General features: G+C 35.4%; 1 protein-coding gene and 1 long non-coding RNA gene across 4 annotated transcripts; both read left to right on the forward strand.

Annotated features, from left to right (window-relative positions):
- Nucleotides 1-6,401: 6,401 nt before the first annotated feature.
- Nucleotides 6,402-10,920, forward strand: LOC114275125 (uncharacterized). 3 transcript variants are annotated; one of them, XR_014350179.1, is made up of 4 exons: nt 6,402-6,519; nt 7,457-7,806; nt 9,328-9,448; nt 10,219-10,920. It is a non-coding gene; the product is annotated as an uncharacterized LOC114275125 (long non-coding RNA). The 3 variants fall into 3 exon arrangements; XR_014350178.1 differs by having other exon boundaries at nt 10,320-10,920; XR_014350177.1 differs by lacking the exons at nt 6,402-6,519; nt 7,457-7,806 and having other exon boundaries at nt 7,824-9,448.
- A 4,456-nt stretch (nt 10,921-15,376) lies between these two features.
- LOC145806646 (uncharacterized) lies at nt 15,377-19,480 on the forward strand. The gene is made up of 2 exons (XM_082904052.1): nt 15,377-16,093; nt 18,885-19,480. The coding sequence occupies exons 1-2, from the start codon at nt 15,502-15,504 to the stop codon at nt 19,133-19,135; spliced, it is 843 nt and encodes a 280-aa protein (XP_082760178.1). The 5' UTR covers nt 15,377-15,501; the 3' UTR covers nt 19,136-19,480.
- Nucleotides 19,481-20,045: the final 565 nt, after the last annotated feature.

Genomic DNA, 20,045 nt, shown 5'->3' on the forward strand with positions numbered 1-20,045 from the left:
GTAACACCCCCGAAATCACCCAACTCCAACACGACAAGATAGACTTGATAGAATAAGACAGACTCAATAGGACTGACTCGGTACAACGAGACAGACTCAACAGGACTGGCTCGGTACAACGAGACAGACTCAACAGGACTGACTTGATATGACAAGACAGACTCAACAGGACTGACTCGATACAACAAGGCAGACTTAACAGGACTGACTCGATACAACAAGACAGACTCAACAGGAATGACTCAATACAATAAGACAGACTCAATACCCAAGTCAGAAAGTAGAATAAACAGCATTCGCAAATGCTCAAAATAGTGCGTGCCATCCATCACATCTGGAGTAAACTAAGCACCGACAGCAAGTGGTTCATCCCCCGATCACATAACAACACAGGTCCAGAGTACCCGAAGGATATTAGACCCTTCTGGAGCTATGGTTCCAAGACCTCTTAGCAAAAGAGAAAACAGACAGCACCTCAGCCTGATTTCACCAGAACAGATATGAGCAAAGCTGAATGATCGTGCCCCCTTTACAGAATTCTGCCCAAGCTTCTACCTGTAAATTGATACCCTCAGGTAAAACTGATTCTTCACATACTAATGCCCGCATGCCTGATACCGTGCCTTGCAAACTGATACATGCATTCCCTTTAGTGACGCACTCCAAAAGCACATAGAAAACAAGTGAGAGCCAAAACACCCCTATGTTGGGATAGGGTTTCCCTGTCCTATTTTGTCAGGAGCTAGGGTTGCACTACGCACGCAGTGGTTTCAAACAACCTATAATCGGGTAGCAACCTGTCTTAGCTTGGAATGGTCACTATGGATTCCGAATATGCACTAGGTCGAATGGTCAAAAAGGTGCCGCGGTAAAAACCGGGGTTTGTGTTCCCATCGTGGCAGAGCCCGTAACCGGTCAGCCTTATGGCACGCAGCCTCCGGCAAACCGTTCAGGAATAGCAGACGGCAAACACTATGACTTAGGCACACCAATGCATATGCAATGCAAAGAAACACATAAGTGTAATAAAAACAAGATATCATGAGTTCGAGTCAAGTTCTCTAACTGCACAGCAGAGTCGCTAGAAACTGTAGACGTCCCCACGTGTCCGTCATCACCAAAGTTGCCTCGGCTCGGGAACTTGGGTACGATTGGGGAAGGTCAGCTATGAGCACCCCCTCTCGCCCGATCAAAGATTGGCCTCTACTAACCATGATATCTATTTTTGAAAATATTATGCGTTCTTATTCCGATTAATTAGCTAATCTTACTATGTGATGCACACAACACAAAAGTATAGACTAGATCGCCTAATTTGGAACAAAGCATCGCATATCCGTTTGTTTGGAAATCGGTTTGAAATTTGCTACCCGCAAGTAGGCTAAAACATGGATTTCGACGAGTTGTTCCAACTCAAACAATCTAACCTTCACCCACAGGCATTCAGGCAGATATATCACATAAGCATATAACCACATGGTAAGCATGCTGTCATGTTAACACTTACACTCATGCAAGGATGCTAAAACATAAATGCTTACCGAGTACTCCAAGCCAAAACAGAAAACATGTTAGCAATCAAACGTATGATCCAAGTCCATGTTAAATGGCTAATGCATCACAGGCAAAACGCAATCTAAAATAGGCTCGGCTAATCCTAGGATGGCATGTGAAATGCAACAAGTAACATGTATTCAAGTTAGATTTGAAATAATACGCAGTTAGCATGATGCGCCGAGCCCGGTACATATAATACTGATGAATGAATGCACGCATGCATAGCATAAGGTATGCTAAATTAAATATGCCCTAGTACTAACCATCAAAAGCAGGTAAGTAAAAGGGAGAAAGAAATGGGGGTTGGAAGACATGCACACACACACCCACACTTATTACACGTTCGCCCTCGCTCGGAGGGACCAAAAGAATAATACAAATTAATTAACCTACAAGCTAATTAATTATTACAGACCACTTAACTAGTTAAGCAAATTAACTAAGCTAAGAAAGCAATAAAACAGCCTTGGGAAGAGGGTTCAATGCATGCATGCTCGGCTTCGCTCGAAAATCCAACGCCATGATCATGTTGCCTCTGTTTACACTGTTTTATGTCTCTGAAAATTGCAAAAGTCCTAAGGTTGGTTCTGGAACACTCCCTGAACACTGTGGGATGTCACCGACCAAGAGGAAACATCACTGGCCATGGGAAACTGGTCATCGACCAAAAGTATGGCTCTCGGCCAAAAATATGTAGTCGGCCGGCACTCAATATGGTCAGTCGACTATCCATTCCTGCAGAATCCTGTTTGACAGTAGCAGAGGACAAACAGAGCATGACAAAGCATTTACGATGCAATATTTGCACAACCAACCTCCCTATCATGTTATGAACTCATGGAAGGATGGTCCTCGACCCGCGGGCCACCAATCACGCATTTCGATGCATAATGGCCCAAGAGGCCAAGTGTGCATTTCAATGTCAAATGTAATGCACACAAACACATAAGGCCCCCAATCTCTATCATGATTAATCAAGAGGGATGGGATGCATGCAATGATATGCAACCTAAGCATGCAAACTAAGCATGCAATATGAGCATGTGAACAAATATGCAAACATGCAAGCATGTAACTAGTATGCAAGCTAACAAGCATGCAAAGTGCAACTTAAACATGCAAGTATGCAAGACATGTAACAACATGTTAAGCAACTTAATCAAAGATGCATACCAAATGCGATATCACTTAAACATGCAACAACATATTAACAAGCCAAGTATGTAACAACATGCAATGCGAGCATGCAAGAACATGCAAAGGATGGACTTACACCATGATGGACAGCTCTCTAATAGGTCCAAAATAGTGGCCATATGAGATGAGAACAAGGCCCAAGATTCATGCAAACATGCGCAATGCAAGGGCTCCAAGCCTAGGGCACAAAATGCAACTCTCCAAGAGCAATGCAAGGATGAAACATGGCATACAATGACATACATTCCAGCTCTGAAATGGCATACTAAATGATTCCAAAATGACTCCGAAGCATGCAAACACTCATGATATGCATGGTAGGGGGCCTCAAAACCCAAAACTAGCCTAAGCATTTACACTATAGCTATACAAAGCATGAGTGATATGGCCATGGCAGCCCAAAATAGTCCTAGGATAGCTCAAAATAAGCATAAAATCATATTAGAGTAAAGCCAAAATATGCTAGGATGATGAGTCAAAACATCATGCACAAGAGGCTAGTAAACAAGATTTGTTCTACACCTATATGGAGCATGCAAAGGATGACCAAACCAACTATAGATAGGGTCATGATATGGCAAAACATTACCAAAAACATGCTAAAATGTAAACCAAACAAGCTAACAAGACATGACAAAGCATGAAGCATGTGAAGCTAGTTTAGCGGATTTACACTACAAGTGTATGCAGCATTCAAGGGGTCACTAAACCAGCCCAAAACAGATTCATGACATGCCAAAATATGACCAAATACCCACTGAAATGTATCCAATACATGCAAGAATAAGGTGCTACTTTGAAAAGCTATGAAGAGGGTTGCTCTACACATGCAAGAGGCAAGCCTTAAATGACAAAAACAGCTCTGGAAAGAGTTCAAGCAGGCCCTAAAACTCACTGAAAAAGGCCTGAATCGAGCTCAAGAAGTGTGCAGATATGGGCTCCTTTGTAAGGCCAAAAATACAAGTAAACAAGACAATAAGGAGAGGGGATGGCCCTCTCCTTCTTAGGACCTCAAAACACCAGAGGGATTTCAGTGGTGAGAGGGCCAATACAAGGTGGTCCCAAAGCTCACAAAAAAGGCACAAAAATGAGGCCAAACAAGGCCTAAGAGGGGGTAAACAACCCCAAACACAAAAGTGATCTTAAACAAACTTCAAAAGGAGCCCAAAATAAGATTTTTTTTCAGTTTATGACAAAGCTCGAAAATGCTTCCAAGTATGACTAAAAGATGAAGCAAAATAAAGACCAAAAGAGGGTAAAGTGTGTTACCCTTGTAGTTCCAGCAAAACCAGCAGCTTTGAGACCAAAAAATCAGACCTTCAACCTCTGAAAATGGCCTCCAAGGACCTTAGATGAGTGGTGGAGGTGTGTGGCTATGAGGTGTGGTGCAAAGGGTTCAAGAACCAACACTTTTGGAGCTCAAAATATGGAGACAGAGAGAGATACAACTCTTGTGCCTTAGACTATTTTCTTGGAACCCTTGCAGTGGAAGAGGAGCTCTTCTTTTTATAGAGGAACAAAGGTCCAAGCTTTTTGGAGAAGCTTGGAGCAAAGGGGCCAAGCTTCTCTTAGAAGCTTATAGCAAAAGGGCCAAGCTTCTTGAGGAAGCTAGAGCAAAGGGGTCAAGCTTCCTCAAGAAGCTAAGCAAAGGGTTCAAGCTTCTCTAAGAAGCTAAGCAAAGGGTTCAAGCTTCTCTAAGAAGCTAAGCAAAGGGTTCAAGCTTCTCTAAGAAGCCAAAACAAAAGGGTCAAGCTTCTTGAAGGAGCTAGAGCAAAAGGGTTCAAGTTTCTCTAAGAAGCCAAAACAAAAGGGTCAATGCTTCTTGGAGAAGCAAAATAGGTTCAAGCTTCTTGGAGAAGCTAAAACAAAGGTTCAAAATGTTCAAGCTTCCTCAAGAAGCTAAAACAAGGGTTCAAAAGGTTCAAACCTCCTCAAGAAAAGGTCTCGGCCAAAAAAAGTGGCCGATTGATCAAAACAATGGTCTGCCGACCAAAAATGTTGCCGACCGGCCAACACCTTTGGCTGGTAGCAAGAAAACAGGGCCGGTGGCCTCAAGCCATGGCCGGTGAGGTGTGGGTCTGGCCAACAAGCCATTCCCTGCCCTCAGAGGCAAAAACCCAAGTTCTTGGTCCACAATCAAGCACAAAATAGACAAGTTAAGAGATCTTGAGGCAAGGCGCATAGTCGAGACCCCCGAGAACTCAAAACGAACACGAGCATGGATGATCATCGAGTGTTCAAACGATAATGTCCAAGTCTTGAGGACGGTCAAAAATGGGGTGTCTACAGAGTTCGATCGAGATCATGTATTATGACGCATTTAAACAAATAAAGTTGGAGGACAAAGACTTAGGCCTCGTTTAGGAACCCTCCCATTTAGCCAAAAAGTCAAAAAGTTACTAAAAAAGCCAATAAGACAACAACACATACCAAAAAGTCAAAGATTCTCTTTTCTCTCTACTTTTTGCACATCTTTTCGTAAAAAGTCAAAAAGTCATCCCAAACATACTAGTTTTTTTTAGCTCATATTTTAGCAAAATAGCCAAAAAGTTACTAAATTAGCCTGTTCCCAAACGAGGCCTTAGCTCCAGCAACTTCTCTTTTGGTTGGCTTCAACTCACAGCCGGAATGGCCAAACGGGAAGATCATATTGCTAGTCAAGGCAGGGTCAGTCACGAAGGAAGTGGAGTTTTGGGTGCTGAAAGTCCCATTAACTTACAACTTGATCTTAGGGAGGGGTTGGTTGCACGTCATGCAAGCAATGGTTTCAACTTACCACCAAATCATGCGCTTTCCTGTCCCAATCGGACAAATTGAAGAGGCTTAGGGGATCAAGTAATGTCAAAACAATGCTTCGTCGCAATGAATGGCGTTCGAGCGGCTAAAGGCTTTGTCCAAATGAAACAATCATATCAAATTTAAAGTTTTATATAAAGCAATCAGATTTAAAGTTTTATATGAAATAATCATATCATAATAATTAGTTCCATATAATTATTATTGAGGAAGGATGAGTAATTTATGACAATATTTCAATTTTATTAACATAATTTAAGAAAATATTTAAATTTATAATATTACTTTAAAAATATATAATTAATTTATAGGCCGTTATTGCCACATATATTAACATAAATTAATAAAAATCAAAAAAATATGAAAAAAGAGATGGCCCTTCAAACCTCAAACACCTAACTAGAAGATATTTGCTTATATTATTATATAAGGGTTTGAACTGTCTCAGGTTCAGATGTTGAATAATGCGATTAAGTTTGGCCTATTGGCCCACTTTTAGATATATTTTTAATAATCAAAATTGTCATATTTTAGAGTTTGTTGAGTATATTATTATTGTAAAAAATCATCTCGATTGGATAATAGATACTATATATTCAAATCAATTTTGTCTAAAAAAAATGGACGGTCATAAAATTAGTAGTTTATTAAAAACTAATATGAATTTATAATATTCGTTATTTGATTGTCGTGATTTTTTACAAAAATAATGCACTCAATAAACTCTAAAATATGAACAATTCAGATTACCAAAAAGAGGCCCAGAAGTAGGCCCAATGGGCCAGACCGGACCCTCAAGTCCAGATGGCGGACTGGAGGCAAGCCCAGCCGTTATATAATATGTATATATACACAAATTCTGATCTTCTATCATTTATCCTTCAATTGTTTTGCAGATGTATACAAGTTTGAGAAAATCGATTTTGTTTTTAACAGAGATCGTAGCAATTTGGATTCGATAACGATTTGGTGCGTTTTCAATCTCTCTCTCTCCCTCTTTCCGCCTATACATACATATATACGTGTATCTATGAAGAACACAGTGATTAGTTCAAGTTTTTGTCCGATTGAACAGATTTTATTTATTTAATTTGTTTATTGATTGTAGAATTTTGGAATTGTGTTCAGTTCTCTGATTAGTTTCTACTTACAATTTATGGACTAATATTAATTAATCACCGTATTGATATAGTAAGATTGAATGTAAATGGTTACATTAATGGTCCATGAATTGTTGTACAATTCAGAATCTAGGCCCCACAATGTTAATTTATTTGTTTAAGTTGTTCTCAATCACATTCACACAAAGCCATGGATAATCTATGTCATTCATGGGTTCCATTCCAGAGAGACTACATATAGCAATTCCTGAGGTTTCAATTATCTTTGTAGAAGAAACTAAAAATTCCTGAGGTAAATAAATATTTTCATTTTACTCTAAAGTAATGGTCCAGAAAGTTGTCTATTGTTCTTTTGTTGATATGATAAAAATCATTTTCTGGCTTCAAATTTGTTTTTAAGAACTTTCAAAGTAACAAATTTGTTTCCTCTGATGTACAAGGCTGAATGTACATCTATATGGCTTATCTCAAGCACTTTATTATGCTTACAGTGATGGGTTTGCACTTCTTTTCCATGTAATTAAATCCACAAGAAAAGAATGCTCAACTAGATTATTATTCCACAGATTTGGTTTGCCATTTTAGTACCATGACCTTGTTGCTTCTGTTTATATCATTGCTTTGATGCCACATGTAGTTAATACCTGCTTTGTTTCATAGCTTGTGACATTGTGTAATTGCTTTCTTGTCATATGGCACTCAATCGATATGTTTCACACATTCTGTTCTTGCCAATTTGGATGTGGGCCAATGCGAAGTAATTCAGCATCTGATTGATGTCACAGAGGTTGTTGCTGCAAATTCTCAATCTGAGAAGAGTTCGCCCAGCAGAAATTCCAAGACCAAGACCAAGACCAAGACCAAAGCAAAGCAGCAAAACCTTCAATATGCCTCCAATGGCGGTGGTGGCTCTACAGTCACCGAAGCATTCAGAGAAAGCAGAAAGGGAGTTACAAAGCTCTCGGAATCTTGCGGGATGGGCGAGACGGTAAGAGAGAGAGAAAGAGAGAGTTCTCTCAAAGATCGATCGATCGATTGATTCTCTTTCCGACTCCGCCCATTCCATTGGATTCCGATTGCTCCTCCCTCTCCTCCTCTCTCCTTTCACAATCATATCCATCTCCAGATCTTCACAGTACATATCTCTGATCACTTTTTTTTTTTTTTTTTAATCTGTTTTGCTTGTTTTCTTTGCAGATCAGTGTCGGACGCTTTGACTGCTGTCGAAATGCGTTGATTGAAGGCTAGGGTTTAATAGATCTATGATCTTTGATAATGAACTGCATAGGAAGAGAAATTGGATGATATGAACTGTAAAATCAACTTAAAATGAAGCTTACTTTATACAATAAAGCTCTTCCATCCATCCTATTAATTTATTTATTTTTTGAATTAAACAAACCCATTTTTCATGTCTGGCCGTTTATTCTTTATGTTTGTCAATGTTTGTGTAGTTTTCTATAAGCATTTCCTACTCTCATCGTTTGATTTTTGGCATGTCTTTCTTCCCATTTCCCAGCATTCCCATTACTTTGCTCTTATTTGCTAAACCTAGTTTGGAAAACAACATAAATAATGATACCCCTTAAATTTTTTTACCAATTGTAGTGGGCCCTAATGCCATTGACTCATACTTATTGTTTTCTTTTAAATACAGTGTCATCATTTGAGGAAATTAAAACTTTGTGAAACTGGGTTTGCTTCCTTTCAAATTAAATTATATTTTTTAGTCCGAAAATTATAATGTGAATCATGTACTTTTGATATGTGGCAATCTGGTTCATAGAACTTTTTACTGCTGATAATGGTAATAATATTATATTGAAATGAACATAAAAAAATTGATTACTTACTTTGGATGTATCCTCAATGACTCTTTTACGGATCAATTAATAATGTGATTATTTTATTGGTTGAACTGGTATATAAGAAGCACGGACACTTCTAAAAAGGTAACGTATCCGTGTCGTGTCCGTGTCGGACACCGACACTCTTTGGACACTTTCCCGACATGTGTCCGACATTCTTTATAACGTGTCCTATCTTTTAAAGACCCAGACACTCTATAGACACTTGGAGGACACACGTGTCCATCTCTTAAACACACATGTCTATCAATTAGACACATGTGAAACTAATTATAAGTTTGAACAAAACAACTTAAGATACAATAATAAAACAAAAATCATATAAATTTATAGGGATTAATGTCATATTGCATTTTTTTATTATTTTTGAATAATATATTCATATATATAACATATAATAAATATATAAAATTATATATTTCATGCGTGTCCCCCGCGTGTCGTGTCCTACATTTTTTGAAAATTATCGTGTCGGCGTGTCCGTGTCGTGTCCGTGTCGTGTCACGTGTCCGTGTCCATGCTTCTTAGGGTATATATGATATAGGATGATATTTAATGGTTGTAGAATATATCAACACTAGAACTATTTGGAAATCAAAAAAATCTCTTTGAAACATTAGTTGACATTTGTAACTTGTTTGAGCATTGGAGCTTTGAAATGAGGAATTCAAAATATCATGAATGCAGGGTTTTATTTTTTTTTCTCTTTTTCTTTGAAGCTTTTTGGGAGATGATGGCATTTATAGGTTTTTATTGCTTGTGCATTTCTATATGATTTGTCACATGAGGCCAATGAAGAAGAAAGGCACCTAATGAAGAAGAAAAGCTTAAACTGCAACCTGACAACATCAAATCAATGCATAAGTGGAAGAGAATTTCTTGAAGGAAAAGACGAATGCAGAATTTAAGGTAAGCAATTTATGTTTTTATTGATACTATTTTATAAAGGGAACATTTGATTTGGTGTCCAAATTTAAAGGCTTTGAAATTATAGTACCTTAGGCCACTCCATTGAGCTTCCAAAACAACCTAATCCTAAAGACATGGAAGTGTAGAATGTGCAATCTCTACAGGTTTCAGCTTTAGGTGAAATCCTGGGAAGCCAAGTAGAAAACAAACTAATAAGGTTGAGGTTTAAGAGCTCACTGTTATAGAAGCCTAGTTTTGAACAATTAAATTTTCAGCACTTTTATCAGTACATGTTGGCTACTATATTGCATGACATAGCTTAAAACTTTCATTCAAGCATAGGCTGGACCTACCTGCGACTAATGCAACAAGTACACGACTTACATTCAAAGAAGCATGCCTTTTGTTTATCCCCATCCCCCTGGTACACTTAAAGTACACTTGGGTTGTTTCCTTTCTCTGCCTTCTACTGAATTTGTTTCTTATAAAGGGCAGGGGAAAAGCAAAAGAACACAAACAAAAATATGTTGGTGGTAAAAGAGTCAATTATCCCTTGTAAACATAATTAGGTCCTAGTCATAGGAAAGCACTAAATTTAAGATGTGGATATTATTCAACATTGCTAGGGAATCTTATTGCTTTTAGTTAGGGAAGCTATTCAACTCTTTGGTAATGTCTTTGGGTATTTAAGATATGGTTTGTTCTGTTTCTTTATCATGCTTTTGGTTGTGTGAATGAAGTATGGCTGGGAGTGACTGTCAATTTTGCAGCTATGAATGCATATTTTCTGGACCTTTGGAGTTTTGAAATTTTGCTCATGATTTTGTACCATACGGAAGCTTACACAGAAACTTGTTGTCTTAATCACCAGCTTCGGCAGAAGTGTGCAGTGAATTAATAGCTTATTCATTGATTTTATCAAGCTGTTGCTATACTTGCTGCATCAGAAGGAAGCTTCACAACATGTCTTTCTTCAGCAGGGAGGGTTATACTTCTTATCATGTCTTTCTTCAGCAGGGAGGATTTGTTGATGATTTTCTCTCACATTTAATGTGTTGCTGCTATGCCCTTGTCCAAGAATGGCGAGAAGTAGAGATCTGAGGGGCTTGTGGAATGTCCTATGCATAGAGCTATGTTCAAGTTAATTGTAACAGAGCAGGGCTTAAAGCCTGGAGGCATCATTCCTTTTTAAGGTCAAGGTTGACCTCCTAGAGATTCTCTTTTGAAGAAACTGTTTCTATTCTTCATTTGAAATTTGAGAACAAGAATGACTTTGATTTGGGCCTCACTGATCTAGACTGAGGTTTGGCTTTGTGATGTGAGCATTGGAGGTGCAGATCTGACAATCTACTCACATAATGAACTATGTTAAATTGAATTTGGAAACTTTGAGTTTTAATTTTTGTAAAATTTTACTTTCCATATACTCATTATGGTTTGGGAATAGAGTGCCTTTGATGTGTGGATGTCAATTTTTTTTTTTTTTATATGATTGGATGACATTTAATTTTTCTGCATTTTTAGCTATGAAAATAAATGGTTACAAAACATTTCCCAACTATGACTTTTAGCAACGCAAATGTGTGGTAAAGAAAGTCTTTTGTCTTTTAGCAACCAAATATAATTGTTTTTAAAAATACCACTATTTTGTTTTTTGCGACCAAATTGGGATATTGAAGTATTAGCAACGAAATGTTTAGTCTTGTAAAATCAAACATTTTGTGACAATATAAAATTGGTTGCTAGAGGTGAAGTCTACAAAGAGAGAGAGGTGTAGGTGATTTTTGGTGGTGCTTTGGCGACACTCTGATGACCTACTTTACACTTTTAAAGTGTAAATCTACATCTTTAGATTATAGATTTACAGTTTCCGAATGTTTTCTCCTTCAATTTTGGCATAAATTTTTAAATTTTCGACACCCACAATGGTTCTCTCATCTTCCAAGCCATATCCCATACCATTGTGGATGTACTTCCTTCTCAACTCTAGCTTCTAGCAGTATTCGATGTCCAGTCGCGGCGGCGGAGACGGAGTTAAGCAGTAGCAATGGGGATGACGTCAACGGGGACGGTGGGCTTTCAAGTAGATCTTGTTTTTCAAATCACATTTTTGAGAAGATCGATGATTTTTCTTAATTCGTAACTTTTTTTCGACGGATTTGTTTTTTGTTTGGTTAGGATGGCCCTTTAGGGCCTTGTTTATGTAATATTGTTGTTTATTAATATAATATTTCTCATGTTCTCCAAAAAAAAAAAAAATGGTTGCTAATTGCCATTTTCAGTGACACTTGAAAATTCGTTGCTAAAAGTCATTTTTGACTTTTCTAGATGCAATATTAGCGACGTTTTTGGTGGCGAATTTATTTTTGTAAAAAGAAACATTTAGAGACCAAAATAAGGATTTTAATGACCAAAATAGTTAGTAGCTACAAGTCTTATATGTTGTAGTGAACAACTTAGAGATGTTTTCTTTATTGTCTATTGTTGACTTGAATATAAAATAGAATGCAAAAACGATAGATTCAAGAAAAATATAACTGACTATGAAGATGCAAATTGAAGAAAGAGAGAAGAGAACATAAAAGGAAAGATTAAGATTAACTATGAATGGAGTGTTCAAAATACTTTGATTTGCACTTTTTTAAATATCAAATATATATATATATATATATTTTGTCATTTTAAATAAAGACATAATAGTAATAAAAATAATTTTATTAAATTGAAGGATTCAATTAGAGTGCAAATAAAGCCCCCCCTATGGTTATAGATAAAAGTTGCATTCACGTGTTATTGATGACATGAGCATCATCGATAAAATGGCTTGACTCATTTAGAAGAGTATGGATGAAAATATTAAAAAGGGTTAATTACACTTTTTACTTCTGTTGTAGTTTGATTCAAATTTCACTTTAGTTTTCATAGTTTTTTTTAGTCCCTACACTTTGAAGGTTATACTTAACAATTTTGAGACACTAGTCAATTTTCTAAAGTTTCAATTTGGTTCTTTCGTTTAAATTATTAGAGGTTAAACTTAACAATTTTAGAATACTTGTTAATTTTTAAGATTTCAATTTGTTTCTTCCGTCTAAATTAGAGGTTAAACATTATGGGACACTTGTCAATTTTCTGAAGTGTGCACGTAGACAAAATTAATAAAAATTTAGACAGAATGACCAAATTGAAATTATACTTTTAGTGAATGAACTAAATTGTTCAAATTGCATTATTGGGGCTAAAGTGAAATTTAGGTCAAACTATACGAGTGGAAAGTGTAATAAACCCTATTGAAAGATAGAGGACCATTATTTATGGGTAAACTACCAATAGGTCCTAATAGTTGGACTTAATTCCCATCAAGTTTTATTGAAAATAAGTGTTGATAAAATTGTCACTAAAAATAATTTTTTTGTATCAATTTTTTATATATGTCGCTAAAAATTGATAATTAGTGACTTTTTTGTCATGATTTTTATAAATTGTCACTAAAACTTACAATTAGTGACTTTTTTTATGACAGATTTTTTCTATAGAACTTATTAGATAATAAGTTCACTTATTAAGACCTACACGTAAGTACCACATTATTTATTTAAATGGTTACTATTAGCACCCCAATTAATAATTTGAACCCCTCATTTTTTTTATTTTTTTAATTACAATAATAATTTCAAATAAAATTACTAAAAATGACATGAATTATTTGGGACCCTCATCTCATAATTAAACCCACTCATCCACTAAATCACAGCATAGGGTTTATGAAAGTATCTACCCCCATCACCATCCACACACTTCAAAATCCTTAAAACCTACACACCCTCAAAATCATCCGAAGGTTGGTCTTGTGACAACTTCTAACGACAACAACAACAACTATTCCACAGGGTACACTTCTTTGACAATGGCGATGAGTGAAAGTTTTTCTAACAACCCCAATGCCATGAGACGAATGGAGCATCACAAAATAAGCTCAGAAGAGATTCACAGCTTGGATGATATTCGCAATTCGAAGGAGGCTGACCTTATAATGATAAGTTTTTTCAAAAATATTAAAAAAAAAAAAGGTGAAACGGTTTGACCTTTTTTCAGTATTGAACCAGAACATATGTCAAACAAATAAAAAGACATGGTTGAATTAAAGGTATTAGCTTGGCAACGTCTAATTGTACATTATTCATATGTTCAACACTTTGGATTTGAATTTTTTTATTCATATGGTCGGCACTTTCGATATAACCTTAAAGCATACTTATGTTTTGGTTATGCGATGAACTTTAGTTTTATTTGTTAATCAAATTTATTGATGCATATTTATCATTGTTTGTTAAATTTTGATGTTCACACTTGTTCACAGATTATGTTTTTATAATTTTGGTAATATAGGTCCAAATATGTACAAATTGTTTGATCACATAGGTCCAAATATAAGTAATTTGTTTATCAGCACAGGTCCAAACATGGAAGTAGAGAGATCGACAACAGAGAAAAGTCAGTAGTGATAGATCAATGGTAGGAGATTGGCTGCGAGATATATTGATGGCGAAAAGAAGTTGGCTACAAGAGACCGCCTACAACAGAGATTGACGGTGGAACTATGTCAACGGTAAGAGGAAGCTTGAGTTTAATGATGAAAGAAAACTTCAGTTCAACGGTGAGAGATCAATAGTTGGCAATGAACTGAAATTAGAGATCAAAAGTTGACAATGAGAGAAAGCTAAAGTTCAGCACTGAGAGTTCAATAGTTGACAATGAGAGAAAGCTAAAGTTCAGCAATAAGAGTTCAATAGTTGACAGTGAGGGGAAGCTTGAGTTTAACAGTAAGAGTTTAATAGTTGAGGGTTTTGAAAAATGAAGGGTTTTTAAGGGTGTGTGCATTTTGGTGAGTGTAATGTTTTTAGAATGATAATTTTGACATTATATAGGGAGTTCTTAGAAATTTTTAAGATTTTGAATTTTATAAGCGGAAGTCCGAAAAAATGAGAGGTACAAAGAATTAACTGGAGTGCTAATAGAAGCATTCTTTATTAATTACTTGAAAAATGCTAAAACATCGTTGGGTAAATTACAAATAATCTCTTGAGGTTTACTTAAAATATAAATTGTCTTTGTAATTTCAAAAATTATAAATACATCACTGTTAGATTTTTTTTATTTAACAGAATTAATAGAAAAAATAAATTTTTTAACTGCTCTTTTATATAACAATAAAATTATATAAATTGTTAATTAAAATACATTTATAATATCATTAAAATGTATTAATTAATTAAATAATTTATTAATATAATGAATCATTTGTTATCCGGTTAAAAAGTTGAAGTGATGAAATTAATTTTCAAAACAAAGACAATCCGTATATATAAAAAATTATAGAGTATTCCTAGAATACCACACGTCAATATTCCTTTACTAATTATCATTCACCATATCCCTTTATATTTTTCAATCACACTATATAAAATCATAAGTCTCACGTTCTCTACCAATCATAATACTTGAAACACTAGACAATAAATAACTTCTTTGTATATATACTCAACTCAAAGAGTAATTTTTTTATATAAATGAGGTATATATGATGTGATATTTTTTACTATTATAATTAAATTTGACAATAAAATGTACTACATTTATATTAGGTGTTTGGAATGTGTCACATTATGTATTTCTACCGTCTCAAAATATTAATTCTTTATTCTATTTTTTATTATTTCAAAATATTAGCCCATTTTCAAGAGGTATACAAAAATAATATAAATTTTCTATTTTACTTTTCTTTTAAATTTATTAACAACATAAAAAGTATAATCTTGAAATTGATATTTTCAAAAATATATATATATATATATATATTAAAAGATAATTTAAAAATATATTTTTTAAAAAATATAATAATTATACTATAAAAAAAAAAAAATTTCCCAAAAAGGATGATTATTTTGGAACGAGGGAGTATAGAAAACCTATTCCAACCCAACACCATCCATGGGCAATAAAAGTGGCTCACCCTAAACCCAAAATATTGATGCTAAGGTTTTTAAAAGTCAATAATGAATTCTATTATCTTACCACACTCTCCCCTGTTTCGTCCTCCTCATCTGCATCCTCAGTCTAATAACAAAGATCATCTGTGGCTCTCTTCTTCTTCTTCTTCTTCTTCTTCTTCTCCTTCCATTTCGACTTCAATCATTTCTTCTTCACACTATCATCGTCTTTCTTCCATTGCTGCTGCTGCTGCTGCTGCTGCTACAGGTCCTTCGAATGAGGGAGCAATCTCTTTGGAAGATTTTGTGGAGAAAGATTGGTCATTTCTTGATACGAATTCTGACGCTAATCGGATAATCTCGGCGGGAGAGATTGAGGAAAGTTCGAGGGTTTTGGTTTGGATTGGTTCTCAAGGATTTGTGGAGCAATTAGTGGATTCATCACCTCCTTTGCAACTATTGCTGGTTGTCCATGACTCCTTATTGGTGTTAGCCAGTATCAAAGAGAAATATGACACTGTTAAATGCTGGCAGGGAGAGCTGATTTATGTACCACATAAATGGGCACCTTTTGATGTTTTCTTTCTTTACTTCCTCCCTGCTTTGCCCTTTCAACTTCATCTCCTTTTTCAATCACTTGCCAAACATTGTTTGCCAGGTAATTTATTTGCGTACTTTTATTACTATCCATTTTCATTTTATTTTTTAACTTTTATTTTATTCCAATCAAATCCAATCGAATACTCAACTCAACTTGGTGAATACCCAAATCGCAACTTGCACCACTTATCTGGCTACCTTAGTAATACATACATAATCAAAAGACTTATAAAGAAACAGAATATCTACTAGGATATTTTTAATTTGCCAATCTGCCATAACAACATTGTTTAATTGTCTAACTAGCTCCTGGCTATCTGTGGAACCCAATTCACATTGTTTGTCATTATAAACTGTTGCAATTTAGAATTACCTCCATTCTTGGAAGCTAGATCTTGATTTGCCATTAGTACTTTAGCTGTATCCCTTTGAGTGGACCAATCTACAGCACAAATAAAGCGAATAACCGAGGAGGGGTCCTCTATAATTTGGTCAAAAGCCGCCCTATCGCCCTATTCCTATGAATCCAAATTCCCCAAAAGAATTTTAACCGATTCCAAGATGGCTTCCTCGTTTGGTGCAGTTCTGAACCATTGTTTCAACCATCCCTCCAATGATAATTCTATCCCCACATCAAAGTTCAAACCCAACCTAGATCCACGCCATATGCATTTAGACAAAGGACATTGAAAACAAAGATGTTCTAAAGATTCTTCATCCTCTAAACATCTTGGGCAAACCGGATCAATTAAAACTCCTCTTGTTTGTAATGATACTCGAACAGCAAAATTCGATGTAATAGTTTCCAAATAAACAAAGTCCACTTAGGAGGTAAGTGAAGCTTCCAAAGTTTTTTGCAATACCATACATTATCTTCCCTCTCAAGACTCTCCTGTCCCCTATTCAAATCCAATGTTTTAAAACAACCCGATTTCACTTAATAGACATCATTCCTATTTGTTGCCCAAATAATCAAATCAGGAATTTCTTCTCGTGGTATATAAATGTTAAGAATATGACTTACCATTAATGGAGGAAAAAGTAATCTGACCAATGGTTCCCGCCATTCCTTTCAGTCATCATTTATCAAATGAGAAACGCGGAACGGGCTGAAAACCCGCCCAACACCCTGACCTGGGAGATCAATTTTTAAAGTTGGTATCCATTGATCTTCAAAGGGGTATATTTGTTTTCCATCCCCCACTCTCCCAGAAAGACCTGTTTTAAGCAAATCTCTGCCCCATAATATACGTCTCCATCCCCATGAACACGCATTCTTTGGCTCAACATCCAAAAAATTATTGTTTGCACAATATTTAGCCAAAAGAACTTTACTGATAAGTGAATTTGGCTCATGAATAATTCGCCAAGCTATCTTTGCCAAAAGGCTTGATTAAATTTCCCTGGGTCCCTAAAACTCAATCCCCCCAATGACTTAGGCAAACATAGGCTACCCCAAGATTTCCAATGCATACCTTTGCCTTCCTCACCTTTCCACAAAAATTGACTAACCACACTTTCGCACTTGCTTTATAAAATAATCAGGGGCCTTAAAGACAGAAAGTAAGTACGATGGGATCGAGAGAAGTGAGTGCTTAGCTGGTAAACATCTACCCGCAAAAGAGAGAAGACCACATTTTTATCCTTGCAACTTAGACTTGTACTTATGCAAAATCCTACTAGATATCTACTGCTTTCTCCCAGTGAAATCCATACAAGCACCTAAATATACGCCTGGTTTCTCAACCACCTTAATCCCTAAATTCTTTTAAAAATCCCCTCTGTTGAGTACCCATATTTGAACTGACAAACAAATCAGATTTTCATACTGCTATTTGTTGTATACTATTCAGACTCTTAAATTCTAATAGTGTTATTAGATATAAATACTATTTGCATCTTATCTCAATAGTTTCCCTTCTAATTTCAACCCAACCATCTTTGGATTTGGATGATGGGAATGGAGAGGTAGAATGGGAATCTCATTCTAAACCAAACCAAACCAAACCAAACTAAACCAAATCAAGTCTTAAGTCCCATCAAATGGGGTCGGCTATATAAATCCTTCTTCTCCACTCGACTCTATCTTAAGGCCGTTTCATTAGTCAAGTTAAGGACATTTATATCTCTATTTACTACACTAACTCACGTCAATCTAGGTCTGTTCCTTCCCCTAACACTTTTATCTAACGTCACTGTATCGCATCTCTTCACTACTGTTTGGATTGTTTAAGATTGGAATGTGATTCCTAATTAGCTTCTCAAGGCGGATTGAGATTACCGTACTAAGGGTGATTTTACATTTTGGGAGAGATTTGTAGTGGGAAAAGAAAATCGAAGGAACATGTGAAAAAAAATTTCATTTATATTTCTCTTTTTATTTTTCCTAAAAAAAAAAACTCTTCCTAAATCCTGGATCTAAACACATCGTAAGTGGGAATCTCACATTTCTCTTGGAGCCTAGAGGAAACCATTTAAAAGTAAAACAAGTATTGAGTCCACAACATACAAAATTTTTAATCATTCTTTTACATAAATTCTTAACCAAACATTTTGAATTGTGTTAACCCATGAATCTTATTACTACTAATAATGGAATTGTTGGTTGGGATGCTCATTTCTTGTATCTTTGATTCATGCCATCCAAAAATAGCGGTAATACATTACAGATCCTTTCAAATTGCCAATTTTCAAAAGCTAAACGGCTTTTACATTTTTCACTTAAAATTATGATAAGAAGATGGTGCCTGTGAAGCCCTGTTTATTGGTATTTTGATAAATAAGTTAAATGTAGAAGCAGGATTTGAATTGATGATTGCTGCTTCCTTTTACATTGGTGGGTTGAATAGGTGCAAGAATTGTGATGAGTCATCCCCAAGGGAGGGAGGTGGCAGAAAAGCAAAGACAACAATTCCCTGAAGTGGTAATCTCTGACTTGCCAGATGAGATGACATTGCAGAAAGTTGCTGCTGATCATTCATTCCAGATGACCGAATTTGTAGATGAACCTGCCTTATATCTTGCTGTCTTCAAGTTTAAGGAAGAAGAACAAGAAGAAGAAGATGACTCAGTGAAACAGACCAACAAATCCCAAACTTGATTCCCCTTATGGTCCAAGAGTTGCAACAAGCAAAGAAAAGAAAAAAAAGTAAGAAAAATAGTTTTGACACTGACTGCTTGTTATTACATCAATCATCTACGCATTCATTTTTCCAAAGTAGTGAATCTTTAGAAGTAGTTTGAAGGCCCTCACTGTTGTTGTTAATTAGCATAATTATGATCAAAAGTTATGTTGCATTTAATCTTACATGGCTGTTGGTGGGTATCTGTTTTTTGATGCCAAAATCACATAAATCATAATAGTGGGGCTATGATGAGGGTTGTATTTGTATCCGATATGGATATTTTTCCAATTCCCGTGGATAAATATATGATATTTTATAAATGTATCTAATACTTGAGAAATATACTTTTCAGGCACTCTAGGTGACGTGCTTGAACTATAATGAAATTGATAATATAATAATGTTTGCAAAGTATTAGTAATATAATTGTCAGGTAAAGACAATAATTTTTCAATAATTTTCTTATTTCTTACTGAAGAAGAAAATAATGAGATTAAAATAGTATTTTACTTTTTTAATATCGAATTAAGTATCAGTAATGTGTCTCATATCAATATTCATATTTTGCATAAAGTAAGGATTAGTTTTTTTATTTTTTATTTTTTAAAAAAAAGAGGAAAAAAACCTATAAAGATACTTAAATTGAATTTCAACATTTAAATAAGTAAACTTGCATACGATACTTTAATAACGTAACACTTCAATTTTTAAGTGTGAAAGGAAAAAGAATAAGGCCAATATAAATTGTTTAGACATGATATGGACATGAAATTTTTCTAGGGCAAATTACGAATAGGTCCTAATAGTTAAATTTAATTCCTATCAAGTCCTATTGAAAATAAATTTTGGTAAAATTATCGCTAAAAATAATTTTTTTGTGACGAT

Source organism: Camellia sinensis, chromosome 14, assembly GCF_055761805.1.
Source record: "Camellia sinensis isolate YWXY chromosome 14, ASM5576180v1, whole genome shotgun sequence".
NCBI classification, from domain to species: Eukaryota; Viridiplantae; Streptophyta; class Magnoliopsida; order Ericales; family Theaceae; genus Camellia; species Camellia sinensis.

What these genes read in the sequence shown, in the direction of transcription:
- LOC145806646 (XM_082904052.1), top strand. Translation starts at nt 15,502, where the DNA reads ATGAATTCTATTATCTTACCACACTCTCCCCTGTTTCGTCCTCCTCAT. An exon ending in TGCCAAACATTGTTTGCCAG is followed by an intron (nt 16,094 to 18,884) that starts GTAATTTATTTG and finishes TGGGTTGAATAG; the next exon opens with GTGCAAGAATTGTGATGAGT.